Source organism: Cyclospora cayetanensis, unplaced genomic scaffold (assembly GCF_002999335.1).
Source record: "Cyclospora cayetanensis isolate NF1_C8 unplaced genomic scaffold, CcayRef3 CcayRef3_contig_39, whole genome shotgun sequence".
Taxonomy (NCBI): Eukaryota; Apicomplexa; class Conoidasida; order Eucoccidiorida; family Eimeriidae; genus Cyclospora; species Cyclospora cayetanensis.
In genome coordinates this window covers 1-15,677 of record NW_020312358.1, presented here as the reverse complement: position 1 = coordinate 15,677, position 15,677 = coordinate 1, and the positions used below count along the sequence as shown (strand labels likewise).

The 15,677-nt window shown below is 52.0% G+C and overlaps 4 protein-coding genes across 4 annotated transcripts; 1 reads left to right on the top strand and 3 right to left on the bottom strand.

The window, feature by feature from the left end:
- The first annotated feature begins 898 nt into the window (after positions 1-898).
- Positions 899-2,494, top strand: LOC34622879 (nucleolar and coiled-body phosphoprotein 1). The gene is made up of 4 exons (XM_026334219.1): positions 899-1,460; positions 1,778-1,882; positions 2,000-2,187; positions 2,315-2,494. The coding sequence occupies exons 1-4, from the start codon at positions 899-901 to the stop codon at positions 2,492-2,494; spliced, it is 1,035 nt and encodes a 344-aa protein (XP_026190004.1).
- Positions 2,495-3,479: 985 nt separating this feature from the next.
- LOC34622880 (2-methylcitrate synthase) lies at positions 3,480-5,834 on the bottom strand. Its single transcript, XM_026334221.1, has 8 exons — positions 5,624-5,834; positions 5,271-5,470; positions 5,064-5,138; positions 4,753-4,905; positions 4,582-4,648; positions 4,211-4,374; positions 3,751-3,986; positions 3,480-3,663 (listed from the first exon to the last, which is right to left on the bottom strand). The coding sequence occupies exons 1-8, from the start codon at positions 5,832-5,834 to the stop codon at positions 3,480-3,482; spliced, it is 1,290 nt and encodes a 429-aa protein (XP_026190006.1).
- A 1,010-nt stretch (positions 5,835-6,844) lies between these two features.
- LOC34622881 (guanine nucleotide-binding protein subunit beta-like protein) lies at positions 6,845-9,569 on the bottom strand. The gene is made up of 4 exons (XM_022736022.1): positions 9,449-9,569; positions 7,893-8,314; positions 7,326-7,571; positions 6,845-7,012 (listed from the first exon to the last, which is right to left on the bottom strand). Exons 1-4 carry the CDS (start codon positions 9,567-9,569, stop codon positions 6,845-6,847), a joined length of 957 nt encoding a protein of 318 aa, XP_022587429.1.
- A 4,315-nt stretch (positions 9,570-13,884) lies between these two features.
- LOC113146551 (RNA polymerase II degradation factor 1-like) lies at positions 13,885-15,218 on the bottom strand (the record flags this gene model as incomplete). Its single annotated transcript, XM_026334254.1, has 1 exon — positions 13,885-15,218. A coding segment is annotated over one exon (1,334 nt), but the record flags the coding sequence as incomplete, so codon positions are not given.
- Between the last annotated feature and the right edge of the window lie 459 nt (positions 15,219-15,677).

Here is a 15,677-nt window from a genome sequence, read left to right as displayed (position 1 = left end):
ATTTCAGGAGTCGAAGAAGTGGATAAAGGGGGGACGTACAAAGGAAAAGAAAGGTAGGGAATGGGTAAACAGTGTCCGGCAGCAGGGAGCCCCAGTGCCCCACACCGCTAAGACAGTGCCTGGCGTGCGGCGTCATATGCAGCCTTCAAGTTTATGTAGAGCTCTTCTGCCTTCTTGTATGTATGAATGATTTCTGTTGCGTCATGACTTTTAGGGTCTTTCGATTCTGTTGGCTTCCCCGCGTCTCGCAACGTGCTGCAAGGTACTGCGTACTGCCACTGCCGCGCCACATTCTGCTGAGGCGGCGTTTGTCTCTGACCTCCTTAATTCATGTTTCCAGCTGCCGCATTCACTTTTGTTTATTGTCGTCTCGTTTATCCTAATTAGTCCCTCCTTGGGGCCCCCCGCAAAGGGGAACGTGCAACAGCCTGCTGCTGGGGCTACCTTGGGGGCCCCTTTGGCTACTTAGTAGCTCGTGCCTTCCTGGTTTACATAGGCACCTGGTTGCTCCCACAACGTGAATCGTCTAATTTATTTCAGTTTATATCCGTCGCATGTGGAGGGCACTCTAGCTGCTCCACCTACTGAAGTGTGGTGCGTCTCGCTGTAGGCACACTGCCTGCATTCACCCCACCGCCCTTTCTCGTGTCGTCGCTCTCCCTCATTCCTCAGCAAAATCCCAGCTCCTTTGTACCCTTAGCGTGCGGAGTGTAAGGGGCTCAGATCTGCCTTGTTGCTGCTGGTCAGAGGGTGTTGTTGCGAAAAATCTGGCGCAAAAGGACAGAGGCAAAGAGCCCCTCCTCCGCAATCTGAGCCCGTGGTCCCTATTTCTTCCGTGTTTGTTCTGCCCTTCACCTGCTTCCTTTAGCAGCCGCACCAGCATCTGTTCATGGGGAGGATGGCGAGCGGCACTGGAGACAAAGGCGCTCTCGTGAACCCCTACGAGGTCTTGAAGGAGGAAGATGCCCTGCAGCGGCGGCTCGAGAAGCAGGCAGAGCGCGAAAGGAGGCGGAAACAGCGGAGGGAGGAGAAAGCCGCAGCCTCCGCTGCCGCTGCCGCTGCCGCTTCGGCAGCAGCTACTGCGGCAGCCGCAGCAGCCGTAAGGGCTCAGCTTTCTCCAGGTGCAACTTCTCTACTGCAGGGTGCTCGATGGGCAGACGTTGATGTAGACTCCGAGGAGGAGGGGGCCCCCCCGTCTGCCTCCGATGTGCGCAGGACTGGGGGGTCTTGGCCAGCGGCTCCTGGGAGGTGTGCGCATCACCAGAGGGATGCCTTCTACTCAGACGCTGAGACTTCCTCAGAAGAGGACCTTGAGAGCGACGCAGAAGATGATCCGCACGGAGATGAGTCCGCCGACAGCAGCAGCAGCAGTGGGGAGGAGGAGAAAAGCGGCCATGCTGCTGGGCCGAACAGAGAACAGCCAATTAGGTCGCCCGCTGAGGCAAAGAAAAAGGCGAAAGGTGAGGAGCGAGGTCACGAGGGCTGTTGCTTTTCCGCTTGTCGCATTCTGAGTGAGGCACCCCGCGCGCCGCCACCTTTGCATGTTTTCCCCTTGTGTTTTTTTCGCTCCGTTCGCTACTTTGTTGAGCTCTGCTACTGCCAGCTGTATATTCTCAAGGCCGAGCCGTTGAGGCGTACGGCCTGGCAAAGCCGTGGGCTGCAGGCCTCCCAGCAAAGGCGTCAGTCGACAGCACACACAGGATCTTAACAGCACACTCAGGATCTTAACAGCACACTCAGGATCCGAGAATTTTTGTGTGGCCTTGGCTTGCTGCAGGCGCTGTGGGTGGCACTGCTGCAGACCCCTTGAAAGGTTTGAGTCGGAAGGAGCGTAAGCAACGAGAAATGGAGGAGCTCGAGAGGGCCCTCAACGAGGCTGGCTGTAAGTTGCATTCCATACGGCTTATTTCGTAGTTGGCAGCTCTTGCCTCTTGCTAGTAGTCTTCCATCTGCTTGTTGAAGAGGCAGAAGAAGGCGTGCCTGCGTTTCTTCTCTTCAGTAACTCCGGCTGCTTCTCCAGAGCATCAGAAACAGCAACAGCAAAAGACGGGGGAAGGAGCTGCTGTAAACGGGCGACCCTCCGGCAGTGGTGAGAAGGAGAAGAAGAAGAAAAAGAAGTCTCAGCAGCAGCAGCAGCAGCAGCAGCAGCAGGAGGAGGCTGAATCTGAGGATACAGGGGACACTCCTGTAGGTCCTGTGCCCTTCGGCTGGTAGCGGCGCTGTGCTTGCTTCTATCCTCGAGTTGTTGACTTATTTCGGCCTAGCCCGTTTCCCCATAAATCAGCATGCGGCTGTTTTTGCGCAAACGCTGCAGGCTGCTCCGGAGGATCCAGCGAAGATCGCCGCTCGGTTGAAAGCTGCCGCGGCTGCGAAGCGCAGCCCAGCGAGCAGCAAGGACCTCGCGAAGAAGCTGGCAGCTCAGGAGGCGAAGGCGAAGATGGAGAAGGCGAAAAAAGAGAAAAAGCCAAAGCTCTTCTTCCCGCCCAAACAGTGAACATGGCATTGAGCTGCTCACGGCCGTGCGCCCCTCACCGAAGGCTCCCTGTTTCTCTTGGGGAGGAAGCTGTGCCCTGCAGTTCCGCAGTTGGTAGTTTTAGACACCGTCATTCTACTAAGAGCAGCGGCAGCTGGGGTTGCGACAGAGCATTTTGCATACTTAAGCGACACATGCAGCGAACACTATCGGGGCAGCTTCTCTTTGCGGGAGCGAAGGGTCACCATGCCTGGCTGGGGTCCCTGGAAACGCACAGCAGTTATGAGCACCGCGAGACTTGTGATGCAACGGGGACCTTATAGAGGTAATATGGTGTTTTGAGGCCCTACGATTACCCAATCCTTTTATAACTTCTGGCCACCAATTGATAATTTTGAAGCAACGTAATGCTGTTCAGGGAAATTGAGTCCTTGATCCGACTAGACAGCGAGAGTTCTGGTTCTGTAGTGGAGACAGCCTTTGGATTTCGGTGTGTGCATCACCAGCAATCGCACTTGTGTGGACGTCTACATGTGGCCGGGTGCATATTTATATGTACACTCTTTGCCGTGCATCTAAAGCAGGATGTAGTCCCGACCGAGATTGTTTTGAGGGGGGAATATTGATGGAGAAGCAACTCGGCGCAATCTCGGCGCCACAAGCCGGGAGGAGAGGGGGAGTAGGAAAAAGAGTAGCAGGACAGGGACAGGCTGCCAAATGGCCCTCTTATATTGCATTCTTTCCATAAGGCATCGGCAAATCTAACGGGAAAAAGGGGCATTTGTGTTTGTCTGGCCATAAAGTGGGGGCTCTTTCAATCCCTAAACAACGGGCCACCAAAAACATGGCACTGCTCTATCAGCGGTTCTCTCTCGTCAAAAAGCAGTGTTTTGTTCGCTCCTCACGGAGGAAGGGGGTTCGAGAAGCTCCCATCAGCCCCTGAATACGCCTTTTACAGTAACAAAGGATCGGGTAGTACATGACGAGTTTAAGTAGGGTTCCCCTACTATAGCTTGGCGCTAGGAACTCTTCTCTCTCTCGGTAGATATGGTCTAGGGGCGGGTCCCACGTAGAGAGAAGCAGGCCGTATCAATCGGTTAACTGCCCGCTGCTCGAAAACGTGCGCTGCCCACCCGGCTGTCCGTGCGATTGCAAATAGGGGCGTGAAGAAAGCCATAGGCACTCCACATCTGCAGCAAGTGCAGCACAAGCGAGGCATATACACTTGAAAAAACGAACGGCAGCATGGTCAGCGACAGCAACGGCAAAATGCTTACTGTTTGTAGGCAATCGCTGCAGAAAAGTCGACGTTTGGATGCATCTTCTTCCTCTTGAGCATTTCCTCCTCCATGAAGGCTCCAACCTGCACCATTATGGGGTCAGAGTGCGGTAGCTTAGCCTTTGCAAGAGCTTCAGCAAGTCCCCGCATCAGGGGGGCCCTAGGGTCGCCATTCTTGTACATGCGGTGCCCGAAACCCATCACCAGTTCCCGCCGAGAAAAGGCTTCTTCCAGCTGCAACAAAATGCACTCTAGAAGGCAAGGACACTCTCATAAAATTGCCGCCTTCGGAGTCACAAAATGAATGGATGCCCATCTCCGGAGGCGAAAGAACAGTGTGGTTGCACGCGCTGTGCCATCATCAGGAACCATTAAAAGGCTTGTAACAGTGCAGTCTTCTAGGATGGGCAGGATATCTGTTGGGTCTAAATGTACGGCCACTGTAGCTTCGAATTTACCCGTCTTTTGGCCTTGTCGACTGAACGTAAAGGCATCAGCATTTCCAAGGCCGCTTCGTTGGCTCCTCCGTGTAGAGGCCCCTTCAGAGTACCAATTCCCGAACAAATGCAGCTGTAGAGGTCGCTTCGGGTCCCCGCAGTTACGCGACATGCAAAGGTTGATGCTGCAGCACGAGACACCCAGTAACCAGAAAGAGGATCGGCTGTGCACTAGGCAGCACTGGCAAAACACGACATCCACGAGGCCTATGGATCGGGAGTACAGGCATAGGAGAAAATTCGGTGGTGTTGCTGCACGAGGGTTGATGCTAACAGCATCCTGCGAAGAGCGGAACCCTACATCATGAGGACTAGGGACTGGGGCCTCCTACCATTAAAGTCATGCTCTGCGTAGAGAATAAGAGAAGTGTCCAGAGTCTTCGCAACGACGGGGTGCGGCTGTAAGCAAACGCAGCATAAGTCCTACGTCGTGGATTCAAATCCTCAGGGTTCAATTTTCCCGCAGTTCGTAATCCCTTTGTGCCTTGCGAGCGCTGCTTCACCTTGAATTCGGGGTCTCCATGCAGGAGTTTTAAGAAGTTGACAGCCACCGAGTCCTCTGGGTTCGACTGAAGAGATATCTCTTTACCCGAATTGGAGAAATGATACCAGTAATTAAGGGCTCCGGCGAATCCTCCAATGAGGCGCAGGGCAATCTGAGGGGAGAAGTGAAGGACATGCGAAGGCCACGGGGAAACCACCAGACGCTCGAGACTCTTGGGGAGCCTTGCGGTATGCAGGGCAAACACCACAGGCTATGAAGCAGCATCTTATGTGTATGCGATTGATAGGAAGTGGATAAGTCCTCATGTACTTCAACTTGCTGCACTGAAGGAGCTGTCTCTGGCTCTAGGGTCCCTAGGACGGAACAGGTCGTCCTCAAGACATCCTGCAATCAAACAAGAAAGTGACATGTGTCCTGTCATGTTGATATTGATGCATGTCTCTCAGTATATGGATACCTTTTCAAAGCTCCCCTGATGACTTCAAGAGGAACTTCGTTCGTCTTTTTTGAACCCACCATTGGGTGTGCTTCCTTTGGAATCAGTTTAAGAACTGCTAGGACCTGGGGTGGTAACTGCCTCGCATCACATAACTTTTGTTTTAGGGCAGTGAGCTGCTCTTGAGTAGGCAGTTCCCCCATCAAAAGCAAATGTACGACCTCTTCGAATGTCGCTTCTCTGGCCAAGTCCACCACATTGTATCCACGGTAGTTCAGGCCTTCGAAGTCATGAGCCAAACGCACAAATCCACATTCAAAAGCTCACAGTGAACATAAGCAATGCTGGTGGGGGGGATACAGGTATTTGCTGCAGCCTGCGTTACTCTGCATCACACACTCCTGCAAAACAACATCCGAAGAAAATGACACACCACTTCCTAGTGCCACAGTGCATATGGACGACTCTCCAGCTATTATCCCGGCAAGGCCTCCTGATGAAGGCTTTTTTGGAGCCCCTATGGGTGCAGTGCTCCTGGCCTGAACCCCGGCCTTCCAGTCGTGAGAGGAAGAACCGGCAAAACGGCTCTCCTGCTGCCTGTAGCTCCCAATTCGGGCATCTGATGAATAATCCTCTGAAGGCATGGCTTCTATTGCTTTGTTAACAATAGTTTAACAAGTTGTGTGCAGCTGGTTGGTGGAATACGGTAATGGAAAACCGGGGACGCTGAGGTGACCCGTTCGCAAGTGACCTTGAGCTGATGCACGAAAATCGAACCTGGATGCCTTTGATGCCTATAGAATCAAAGAATTTCCTAGATTTTGACTGCAGAAAATGACTGCGAATATCCGACGAAGGATTCCAGAGGGAGGCTGGTGGATGCGTGGACGTCTCGTTAGCTGGGAAGCCGGAGCAACAACGTCGTGAGCCTTTATTGGAAAACCACTATTAGCTTATGTGGTTGCGTCATTCACATACCCCCAAAATAGTAAGAGCAGTTGCTTCTATTATCGGCGCACTGACTTTCCGAACCAGCCAGTGTCAAGCGGCACCGGATCCACAAGCACTTTCCACGGGGTAGGGGGCGGAAAGCGGAGTACCTATTCGGGTCTATACAAATTAAACGTATTTACTATTGGTCTAGCCACTACATCGGAATCCACAACAATCTTCCAATGTTCACCATGAGCGACGCAGAGGCACGCTGCCCCTCAACTCACTGGTACCATCCGACAGCCTATATTGGTATCACGCCTTGCCGTGTCTGAGCAGTAGTCTCGGAGCTATTTATTGTGGCTAAGAAAAGGTTAATGGTTGATGTGAGGCAGCGTGTCCCAGATCCCTTCTCGAGAAGGAGCAGGTAATTATTCAACAGTGCTTCGCACGTAACTGGCACGGCGCTGTAGTCACCTAAACGCTAATCTACATCTACTTAGGCCACATCTTGCAGCTACTCAATCTGCACACTAATCGTAGAAGCTGTACAGGCCCAGGCGGCCACTCAATCACTTATTTGCGTGGCAAAACACCGCACAAGTTCCAGGTGGAGTGGTCCTACCCCAACTCCCCGCCTCGCCATAAGCACGGCTGAGCCTGCATCCCGCCCTGCAGATTTCCATTAAACCCCCTGCAATATTTCAGGAATCAGGCACGTCTAATCCACGGAGATTTCGTATACGTAGATGTCACCGCTTGTGGTGCCAACGAACAGAGTGCGCCCATCATATGACCAGTTGAGGGAGGTGCACCATGGGATGCCACTCTTGACTGGCTGGTCTGGATGAATGTCGTCAAGCACATTCTTGTTCTCCAGATCCCATATCTGTAGCAAATAAAAACCATAAACCCCACAACGAAGTGAAAGAACCAAGTGGAGCACAGCCAGCCACAGATGTTGGCGACCTGGAATCCTTTTGGGTCACTTTCCCACGAATAGCAAAATCAGAAGGACATGTGCAAGTGGTTAGTAACTTCTTGATTGCGGCTCTGACACTTAAAATCCTTTTCAGGGCAGCTCATTCGCTCGCTTTGAGTCGAAGAGCACCTGTCAATACGAGGAATGATTATTCATCATTGCCGCAGGTAATTATTACGGAACTCGTCAACAGTTCTACAAGTAGGGTGCAAAAACTGACCTTGACGGATTTGTCAGTTGCGGCGCAGAGCCAGTAGTTGCATGGGGAGAAGCACAGGCTGTTGATGGTGCAGCTGGCATCTAGAGAGTAGAGGTGCTTGCCCTCGCTGACGTCCCACAGCATCGCCACGCCGTCCTTTCCTCCAGAGGCGCAAAGAGAACCATCAGGGGAGATCGTGACGGTGTACAGCACAGACGTGTGGCCAACAAGGTTGGTGGTCAGCTTGCAGGTCGACAGACTCCACACCTGTACAGATGGCAAGTGCGAGACCAAAGAGAGCCACGTGGTAGAACACCCTTTGCATCAAGACTACAAGTGTGTTTTATCATTACTTCTGTTCTTGTCCGCACAGCGCGAGCGGAATACGCAACGCGTACGGCGGAAGCAATCTAGAATGACTTTTCGCGCAAAATAAAATCCAGCGTCAGAGGCTTGTGATGATACAGCCTACAGCCTCTAGGTGAGTGCCTCGCTAGAACCTCGACGTTTGCAGCTCCTGGTGCAAGCCCCACAGAGAGGACAAGCTGCGCAAAGCTACTTGAGAAAAATGCAGAACTTTCGACGCACCTTAACAAGCTTATCCCAGCCGCAGGAAACGATCAAGGGCTCCTTTGGCGACGGGGAGAAGCGCACGCACGACACCCAGTCGGTGTGCTGGCCTTCCTCGATGGTGTACTTGCAGTCAGCGAGCGTGTTCCACAGGCGGACAGTTCTGTCGCGGGATCCCGACACGATCTGCCTGTTGTCTGCGCTAAAGGCCACGGAGTTGACGTCGGATGTGTGCTTCTGGAAGGTGCGAACTGTTTCGCCCATGTTCAGGTCCCACAGCCTAAGCGTCTTATCCCACGAACCCGACAAGGCGAAGTTGGAATCACTGGAAATCACAACATCCTGCACGCACTGAGAGTGGCCAGTCAGTGCCCGGCGAGCAAAGCCGACTCCATCAGCATCAGGACAGTCGTGCAAGTTCCACACGATGATCTTCTTGTCTGCGTAACCGCAAAACATAGGCCCTCAATGGGCTTAGCCACTCAGTGCAACAACACCCCGGAGAAGGCACGCAAAACACGCATCAGGCATCTATGGGAGGCTCTACACAGCGCGTATATACACCCAATCTCTTGCACATAACGCAGAACCCGAATATACAAAAAGCGCGAGAGGATGTTCGTTTCAGGAGAGCCTTCTTCTGTGGGCCTCGGAGATTCTTCGCGGCACAGACCCTAAGGCCTACAAGTGAGCTGGGATCTCGAGTCATCCTAACCTCTCGAAAAGTGGTCGGCAACCGACCAATCACATTCAAAAGACGAGTATGACACAGAGGAAAAGAGCAACAAGCACCATCGGAAGACTTTCAGCAGTGGCGCCAGTGGCACCACGCCGAGATTTCTAGCGACAGAGGCCGTACGGCCTACAAGTGAGCTGGGATCTCGAGTCATCAACTTGCGCATCCGATGAAACGCGAAAAAGGCTGCCCCAAAGCGCTAAAAGATGTAACACCTCAATGAGTGCCGTTCCGAAGTCGGATGCTCTTAACAGAACGACCGGTGGAGGTGAACCTTGCGGACCATTTTGGTGCCATTGTAGCCTCTCCCGAGATTTTCGCCACCGAAGCGGACCCTCGAAGCGAGGATATGCTAGACACCGAAGCAGAGGGACTCTCAAACTTGTGTATGTACAGCCGAGCGATCATGGGATGAAAAATACAGAGAAGGGCGCGGGACATGGTGCCCCAGCCAAAACCCATATATGCATCGCCAATGCAGGAAGCGCAAGCAGTACACAATGTACGGCAGTGGCAAGAAAACGATAATGTTCTGCTGTGGAAGCATTCAGGGAAGTCTCCAGGCCAACACCCCACACCAAGAGTGGAAAGGCGGCGGCTGTTTCAAGTCGCACGAAGGGTGACACATTCACAGGGCGTCTCAGTTCCATTAAATTCAACAAGGCAAAAGAGAAATGGAGCAGGGCAACACGCCTGGCACCGGAGCCGCACTTCAGACAGCCCCTAAGTCCTCTTTCCATGAGCGTCGGCTACAACGTGGGGTACACCCGGGCCTGTGAGGTAGAGGGATCTACGTGGAGGGAAACAGAGAGCATGGACAAAGTATTCGGGTTCTGACCTCGTGAAGAAGAGATGATTGTGTTGCTCTTGACCGAGGGCGTCGAGATGGCCGTCACCCAGTCGGTGTGGCCCTCAAGAATGCCCTTGAAGACGAGGGGGGAGTCCGCTGAAACGCTCATTTTCCGGGGGTTTTAGCGGAGCGAAACAGTGAAAAAAGGGGCACTAACTCTCACGAACCTCGCGGCTCCCCTACATCGACCAGGTAAACCGCAATATACCAGTTCCCACATGCATGCTGCGTGGGGAGCTGCCACAGCGGGGTGCAGCTGCTGCTGTAGCAGCAGCTGCATCCCCTCGCATGCACTTGCTTCATCAAATGGGGTTGGTAGCCAATTTCGTGAATACACAGATTCCTTACCAGCTACTTAAATCCTGAGACCACATTTCCTTTTCGGTGATATAGCGGTGTAGCAGGGCCTTACGGGACTTTAAGTACTTCGGTAATGCACATTGGTTTTAGCTGATGACTGTAGCGCTCCATCTATAGTCTTTGTACGGTGACACTTCACTCCGGCATCAATACAGGCTCAGAGAAAATCTATTTAGTGGTTTTAAAAATAGCTTCCTCCATCCCCTGCCGCGCCTCTCAGAGATCCCACATGAGGGGACAGGGCCAGCTGGTGTGTGTAGCTGCCCCCCCAAAGCACTCCGAGCATTCACAGTAAGGAGTGCGTAGCAACTAACGAACACACCCCCAAAAGCTGCGTCTTCTTGTATCAATCTAAATACTCTGTAAGAAATGAATTCTACGAACACACAAACCAATGCTCAATTCTTATCAAATTCCTGGTTGAAGATACCCCATCTAATAAAAGGCGCTTGTAAGTAGCTTGGCCCTATGCATCTTTCCCCATTTCGAAAGACACGTTTTCGTGCTCCGGACTGCACTTTGAGACCAAGCGCATGCATGAAAGCAGAGGAGCTTCCACCCTAGCGCCGCTTGCCGGATAGGCAGAAGCGCGAAAATACTGCGAATAAGAAAGCACATGTATAAATCAACTGCTGACGTGAGATGGAAGAGAAGGAAGCAGCCGACAGAAGCCAACAATGAACGAGACACCAAATTAATGCGACCGTGTTGACGTGATGGCTCGCTCCCATTGGAACGCTGAAATGTGAGCCTATTGCTGCGAGTACACTCAAGACAAATAAAATGTGTGAACAGAGCAAAGTACACCCCAGCTCAGCAGCACCTCACCGCCTTGTTAAGCGATCTCTGTAGGCGGGCAGCGCAGTCGACCCAAAGGAGGCGTAGGCAAGAATGTAAAGTCAGCAAACCTGGGAGTGCCTGCTTATGAACTTATGTGTACGGGACAATTTGCAAAAATACGCACCAACATTTCGCTCAATAACATTTGACAAAATTGGCTCTTTCAGGATCAAAACCTGAGCGGGACATGGACAGGTATCGGGAATTGCGAGCAGTGCCAGTGATGGCGCCAAGAGCTCTTAAGTAAACAAAAGCCTAAATTCTCCCGCGGGCAACGAAACCCAGCTTCTTCTCCGTTAAGCATTAAATGTGTCGATTCCAACCCCGTTACAGTGCTTCTGTCCAGTGAATCCTCAACATTCAGAAATGCTAAAATTCAACGCTTCTGTGGCTCTCTGCGAATCATCTGGCTCCACACAGTCACTGGCTTGCGCGGTACAGTCCGCGAATAACCGAAAAAGTTTTGAAGCTTCTCTAGAGCACCAAAACCGATAGTGTTATGGGTCCTTTACCCGCGAGCAGTCAGCCCGCGTTCGACACCTCACTAACTAATCGTGTTGAGGACACTCGGAAGGGCCCCACAACTCATCAGTGAGCCATGTTCAAATAGAGCCTTGTCGTTGGGGACTAAATCCTGTCCAGAAAGGCGCTACGACATAGGGAGAACTTTCAGTGAGAGCTCTATTGATCCTAGAACTGGCCACTTTTCTTGTAGTGGAGCACTCGGGGTTTCCTTCAGCATACTGTCACTACAGTATAATATGCTCCAATAGCGGCCGTTGTTGATGATAGCAGATTCTTACAAACACTGTACAAGTCTTCAGCCGTTGTTACAGCCTCAGTTATCCCGAAGATGTTCTCTTTGCCAGCCGATCTTTACCTGAACACTATCCAAATCGAGGGTCAACATCCAGAAAGCCCCAGTAGGCCGTATCCATCCCACAATCATCCTAGGCCTGATCGGACAGGCAACAGTTTTTAGCAAAGGGAGACTAGAAGGAGTGTTCGATGGCGAACGTGCAAAGATCAGGTGACCCGTGAAGGACATGTAATTTCAGGATACAAATACAAATTTAAGCGTGCACATGTGTCTACCACTTCCTAGTCCTAAATCACTAATGTGCTCTATACTGTCCCAAACACGCGTCATGATGTACTCGATTATGGTAAGGACCTACGATTCTATAGGAAACTGTAATATATTCCGCAGAAGCTCCTTGACAACTTAAAAACACAAGCATCTTCATGCACAGAATGCGCATCAGGATAGCTTTTATGAAAGCTTGTGGCCTTGTGTTGCGTAGGGTCTTATCCAGTGTATTTGGGTATTTGCAGGGTCCATCCGTTAGGTGTCTCTGTTTCATGTCCAGTCATTCAACATGTGCGAAAAAGAACCAACGGAGATCCGGATTATCAGGATTATGTAGGCCGTCTGCAGCTAGATCACATCACGAATACCCAAATGGATGCAAAAGACAAAGAATGTAACCTGAGAGTTTTACCTGCAATGACGTTATGCTCGTGGCCAGCAGCACAAGAAGTGGGAGAGCTTCAGCTTTTGCAAAGAAGCAAGATGTCCCCATCTGCCGCTTGCCCAGGAACTGGTTGATATTGATTACTTGGTCTACTTTTTTATCTTAAGGTAATAAAAAAGGTAGAACTACTCAGAGTTATTAGCCGCTGGATACGAGCGAGACGAGAAAATCTGGGGATCCAACAAGTCCTAAATCTTTCGGGGGAGATATGAATCAGCGGAAAGGAGTAGCGGTTTGCGTTTTGTTGAGGTGAGGGCCGATGGTGAATTGTGTTAATCGTACTAACACAGCCCCCGTAGAGCATCTGCCTACGGTCAGTGAGACCTTTTGTGATGTTAGTTGCATGACAATTCACGGTCATGTGGGCTGGAGGTAATAAGTCACTAATCGATGCAGAACGTGAAAACCACCAGTTTTTAAATAAGCATCGCAGCTTTCACGTTCGTCGCTTCTTATCTCTTCGCATGACAGCAAGTGAAAGGCACTAGCACCTACCCTTGGTCCCTGAAGGTGCAGTTTATGCAGGATCTCCCTGTATTCATCAACTGATCTACGCCCGACTAGCTAGAATCTAGTAATTTTTCTCGATAATCTACTAGCATCTTCCTTTGCAATGTGACTTTGAGTGTGTGCTGAGCCCTTTGTAGTCTGCACCCAGGGGCAAAGCCTCGTAGTTTGCCCTGTGCTTTGAGGAAAGGGAGCGAAAGTGCAGGCTCGGCACGAACACGCGGTGATAGAACCTCCCCCATACCTCCCTAAGAAACCATGCTGCCGAGGTCTCGAAAAGCGGCTACACCGAAAGTGCATGCTGTTTCCCGTAATTATCCGCAGAAGTGCTTGATATGCTTTAGATGCCAATTTCAGCCCGAAACGGCTATTTTATCAGTCTATCTGGTGACGCATGTTCACGTCATCGTTTTCACCGTTACATTCACCAAGGTAGGAAATATCGATTGATCTAAAAGCAGCAGTCAATAGGCCAGGGTGGGGGTCGTCTGTGGCAGCCTAGAGCACCGCAATGAGCAATAGGCTTGTTTCTTCATTTGCCCCCACAGAAATGAGCCCACTTCCAAAACATTGACGCATGGTTGCACTATAGTTGAAGGTCTGGAGAGAGATGGCCAGAGGTCATCGAAAGGGGCCCGCAAGGTACTCACATGCCTTTTGGCTGCAGTGTACGAGAGTGGCTTGCTAATGCGAAAGCAATGATATGAGCAGTTCGTAACATCTAATATCCTGACGCAAGCTTGTCATATGGATCTGTGTGTGCCCGTGTGTCTCTGTATCCCTATGTATACAACAATACAATATGAAAACCAGTTAGTATGTGGAACGCAGTATGCAATTCTAAATACTGCACCTTCTTTCGCCTCCATAATTTCTCCGCAGACACGGACATGTATAAAGCAAGGATGTGCAGACAAATATACCGGGGCCAATAGGTTTACATCCCTCTTGATGCGCCTATAGCCGAAGTGTTATCAGTAGGTGGCTCAGAGATGGAGACTCCTTAGGTCTCCGAAAGACAGTGTATTTAGGCGGGCAGAGAAGACTCGCAGCTCCAAGGCTGCAAACTGCACCCTCTATTTGTCTCTCAAGGCCTTTTCTGCCTCTAATTCCAGACTATGATTTTGCTGCCAGCGTAGAATGGCAACTGCAAAAGCTGTAATCTACACTCCTCAGCATAGGCTACTGCGGAGGCTGCATTGGAAGCCGGATGCGGAACTTCGGGGGGACAGCAGTAGCTGCCTGCTGCTGCTGCTGCTGCTGCTGCTGCTGAGGGTTGTAGGCTGTTAGTTGAACCGGCGGGTATGGCGGTTGGGCATAGAAGGAGTGCTGCTGCACGGGTTGCTGCTGCATTGGTTGCTGCTGCGTTGGTTGCTGTGGATCATGAGGCTCAGGGTAGGTATAAACAGGCTGCGTCTGCTGCATAGGGAGCTGATGAGGCACAGCAGCACTGACTGGTTGCTGCTGCTGCTGTGCACCAAATGAAAGTCTGATCCGCAAAGGCTTCATCCCTTGTGGCCTCTGAGGGGTCCCCTCAACTATTTGAGGTGCTGCAGGAGCTGGCATGTAGTCCATCTGCTGTTGCGCTGGATGGAAGCTAGGTGAGCTATCCCTCTCCTTTTTCTTGGCCTTTCCTGCTTTCCCCTTTCTATCGCGTTTCCCCTTCTTCTCGTGCGATAATCCCTCAGCGCCGAGCGAGACAACACCCTGGGGAGTAGCGGGAAACTGCTGCTGCATCAGCGGAGGCCACATCGCTACTCCGGAGAGACTCGAGGAGGCACCTCCAAATGGGGTGGGGGGTTGCTGAGACTGAGAAAAGCCGCAGGCGGCAGGATCGGCGTCTTGATAAACTCCAGGAGCCGTCTGAATCGCAGAGGATCCCAGGGAGGGGGGCCCTGAGGGCGCAACGGAAGCGAAGGGATACGCTGCAACAGCACTTGCTGCCTCAGCCTCCCGAACTGCTGCTCTCCGTTGCTTTTTGGACTGAGGTTGCAGCGGCTGCTGCTGCTGCTGCATGAGCTCCTGCTGCGAGCCTGTTAGCATGGGAAGGCTTTTATTGGAGGTGCGGAGGGGGATCTCTATGCCCTGAGGGACATATCCCAGGTAACTCGGCATGTAGGCTTGCTTCTTGCTGCCCCCAGCTGGTCTGCCTAAGCCTGTGGCTGCTGCAGCGGATGTAGGGCGCACCGGCAGTCGCACAAGTGCCTTCCGCTTTGCCGAAGAACCCCCCGCAATGGAGCTGCCTTGCTGCTGCTGCCAGGCAGCAGCTGCGGCAGCTGAGGCTGCAGAGGGCGTGGGGGAGAACGGCACATAACTGTCGTAGTAAGAGTTTGCCGCGGATCCCCTGCTTGGCTGGAGCACTGAGGAGGTGACACTTCGGCTGTACGAACCAACGCTGCGGACAGTGGAGCTCAACTGAGAGGAAACCGCTGACACCTCGTCATCATCAGCCTCCGCCTCCCCTTCCATCAGCTCCCCACTCAAGGATGCCCCCCCCGGACCAGTTGACTCGGCGTCTGCAGAGGTCCCCACACGCCACAAAGAAAACAGCAACAACAAGAGCAGCAGTAAAAGAACAACCCCCTTTTCTGTGGCAGCGTGCGTGTAAACCGCAGGAGGCACCGCGTTAGCAAAGTAAAGCAGCTCTTGCAGCAACACGAAGCATCCCTCGGCAATCAAGTCCGCATCTCCCCGCGGAGGCAATCCAACATGAGCTAGAGAGGCCATACAATATAACCACCACTACGCCCAAATTTTGTGTCCGTTTGCCCGCCACAGAAAAAGACAGAAAAAGACAGACAGACAGACAGACAGACAGACAGACAGAGAGAGAGAGAGAGAGAGAGAGAGAGAGAGAGAGAGAGAAGGAGAGAGAGAGAGAGAGAGCGAAAAAGAGGAAGACGTAGAGAGAATAAGGCAAAGAGAAGAAACAAAAGTGATAGAAAGTAAGGCAGACAGATACAGCAAATGAGAGA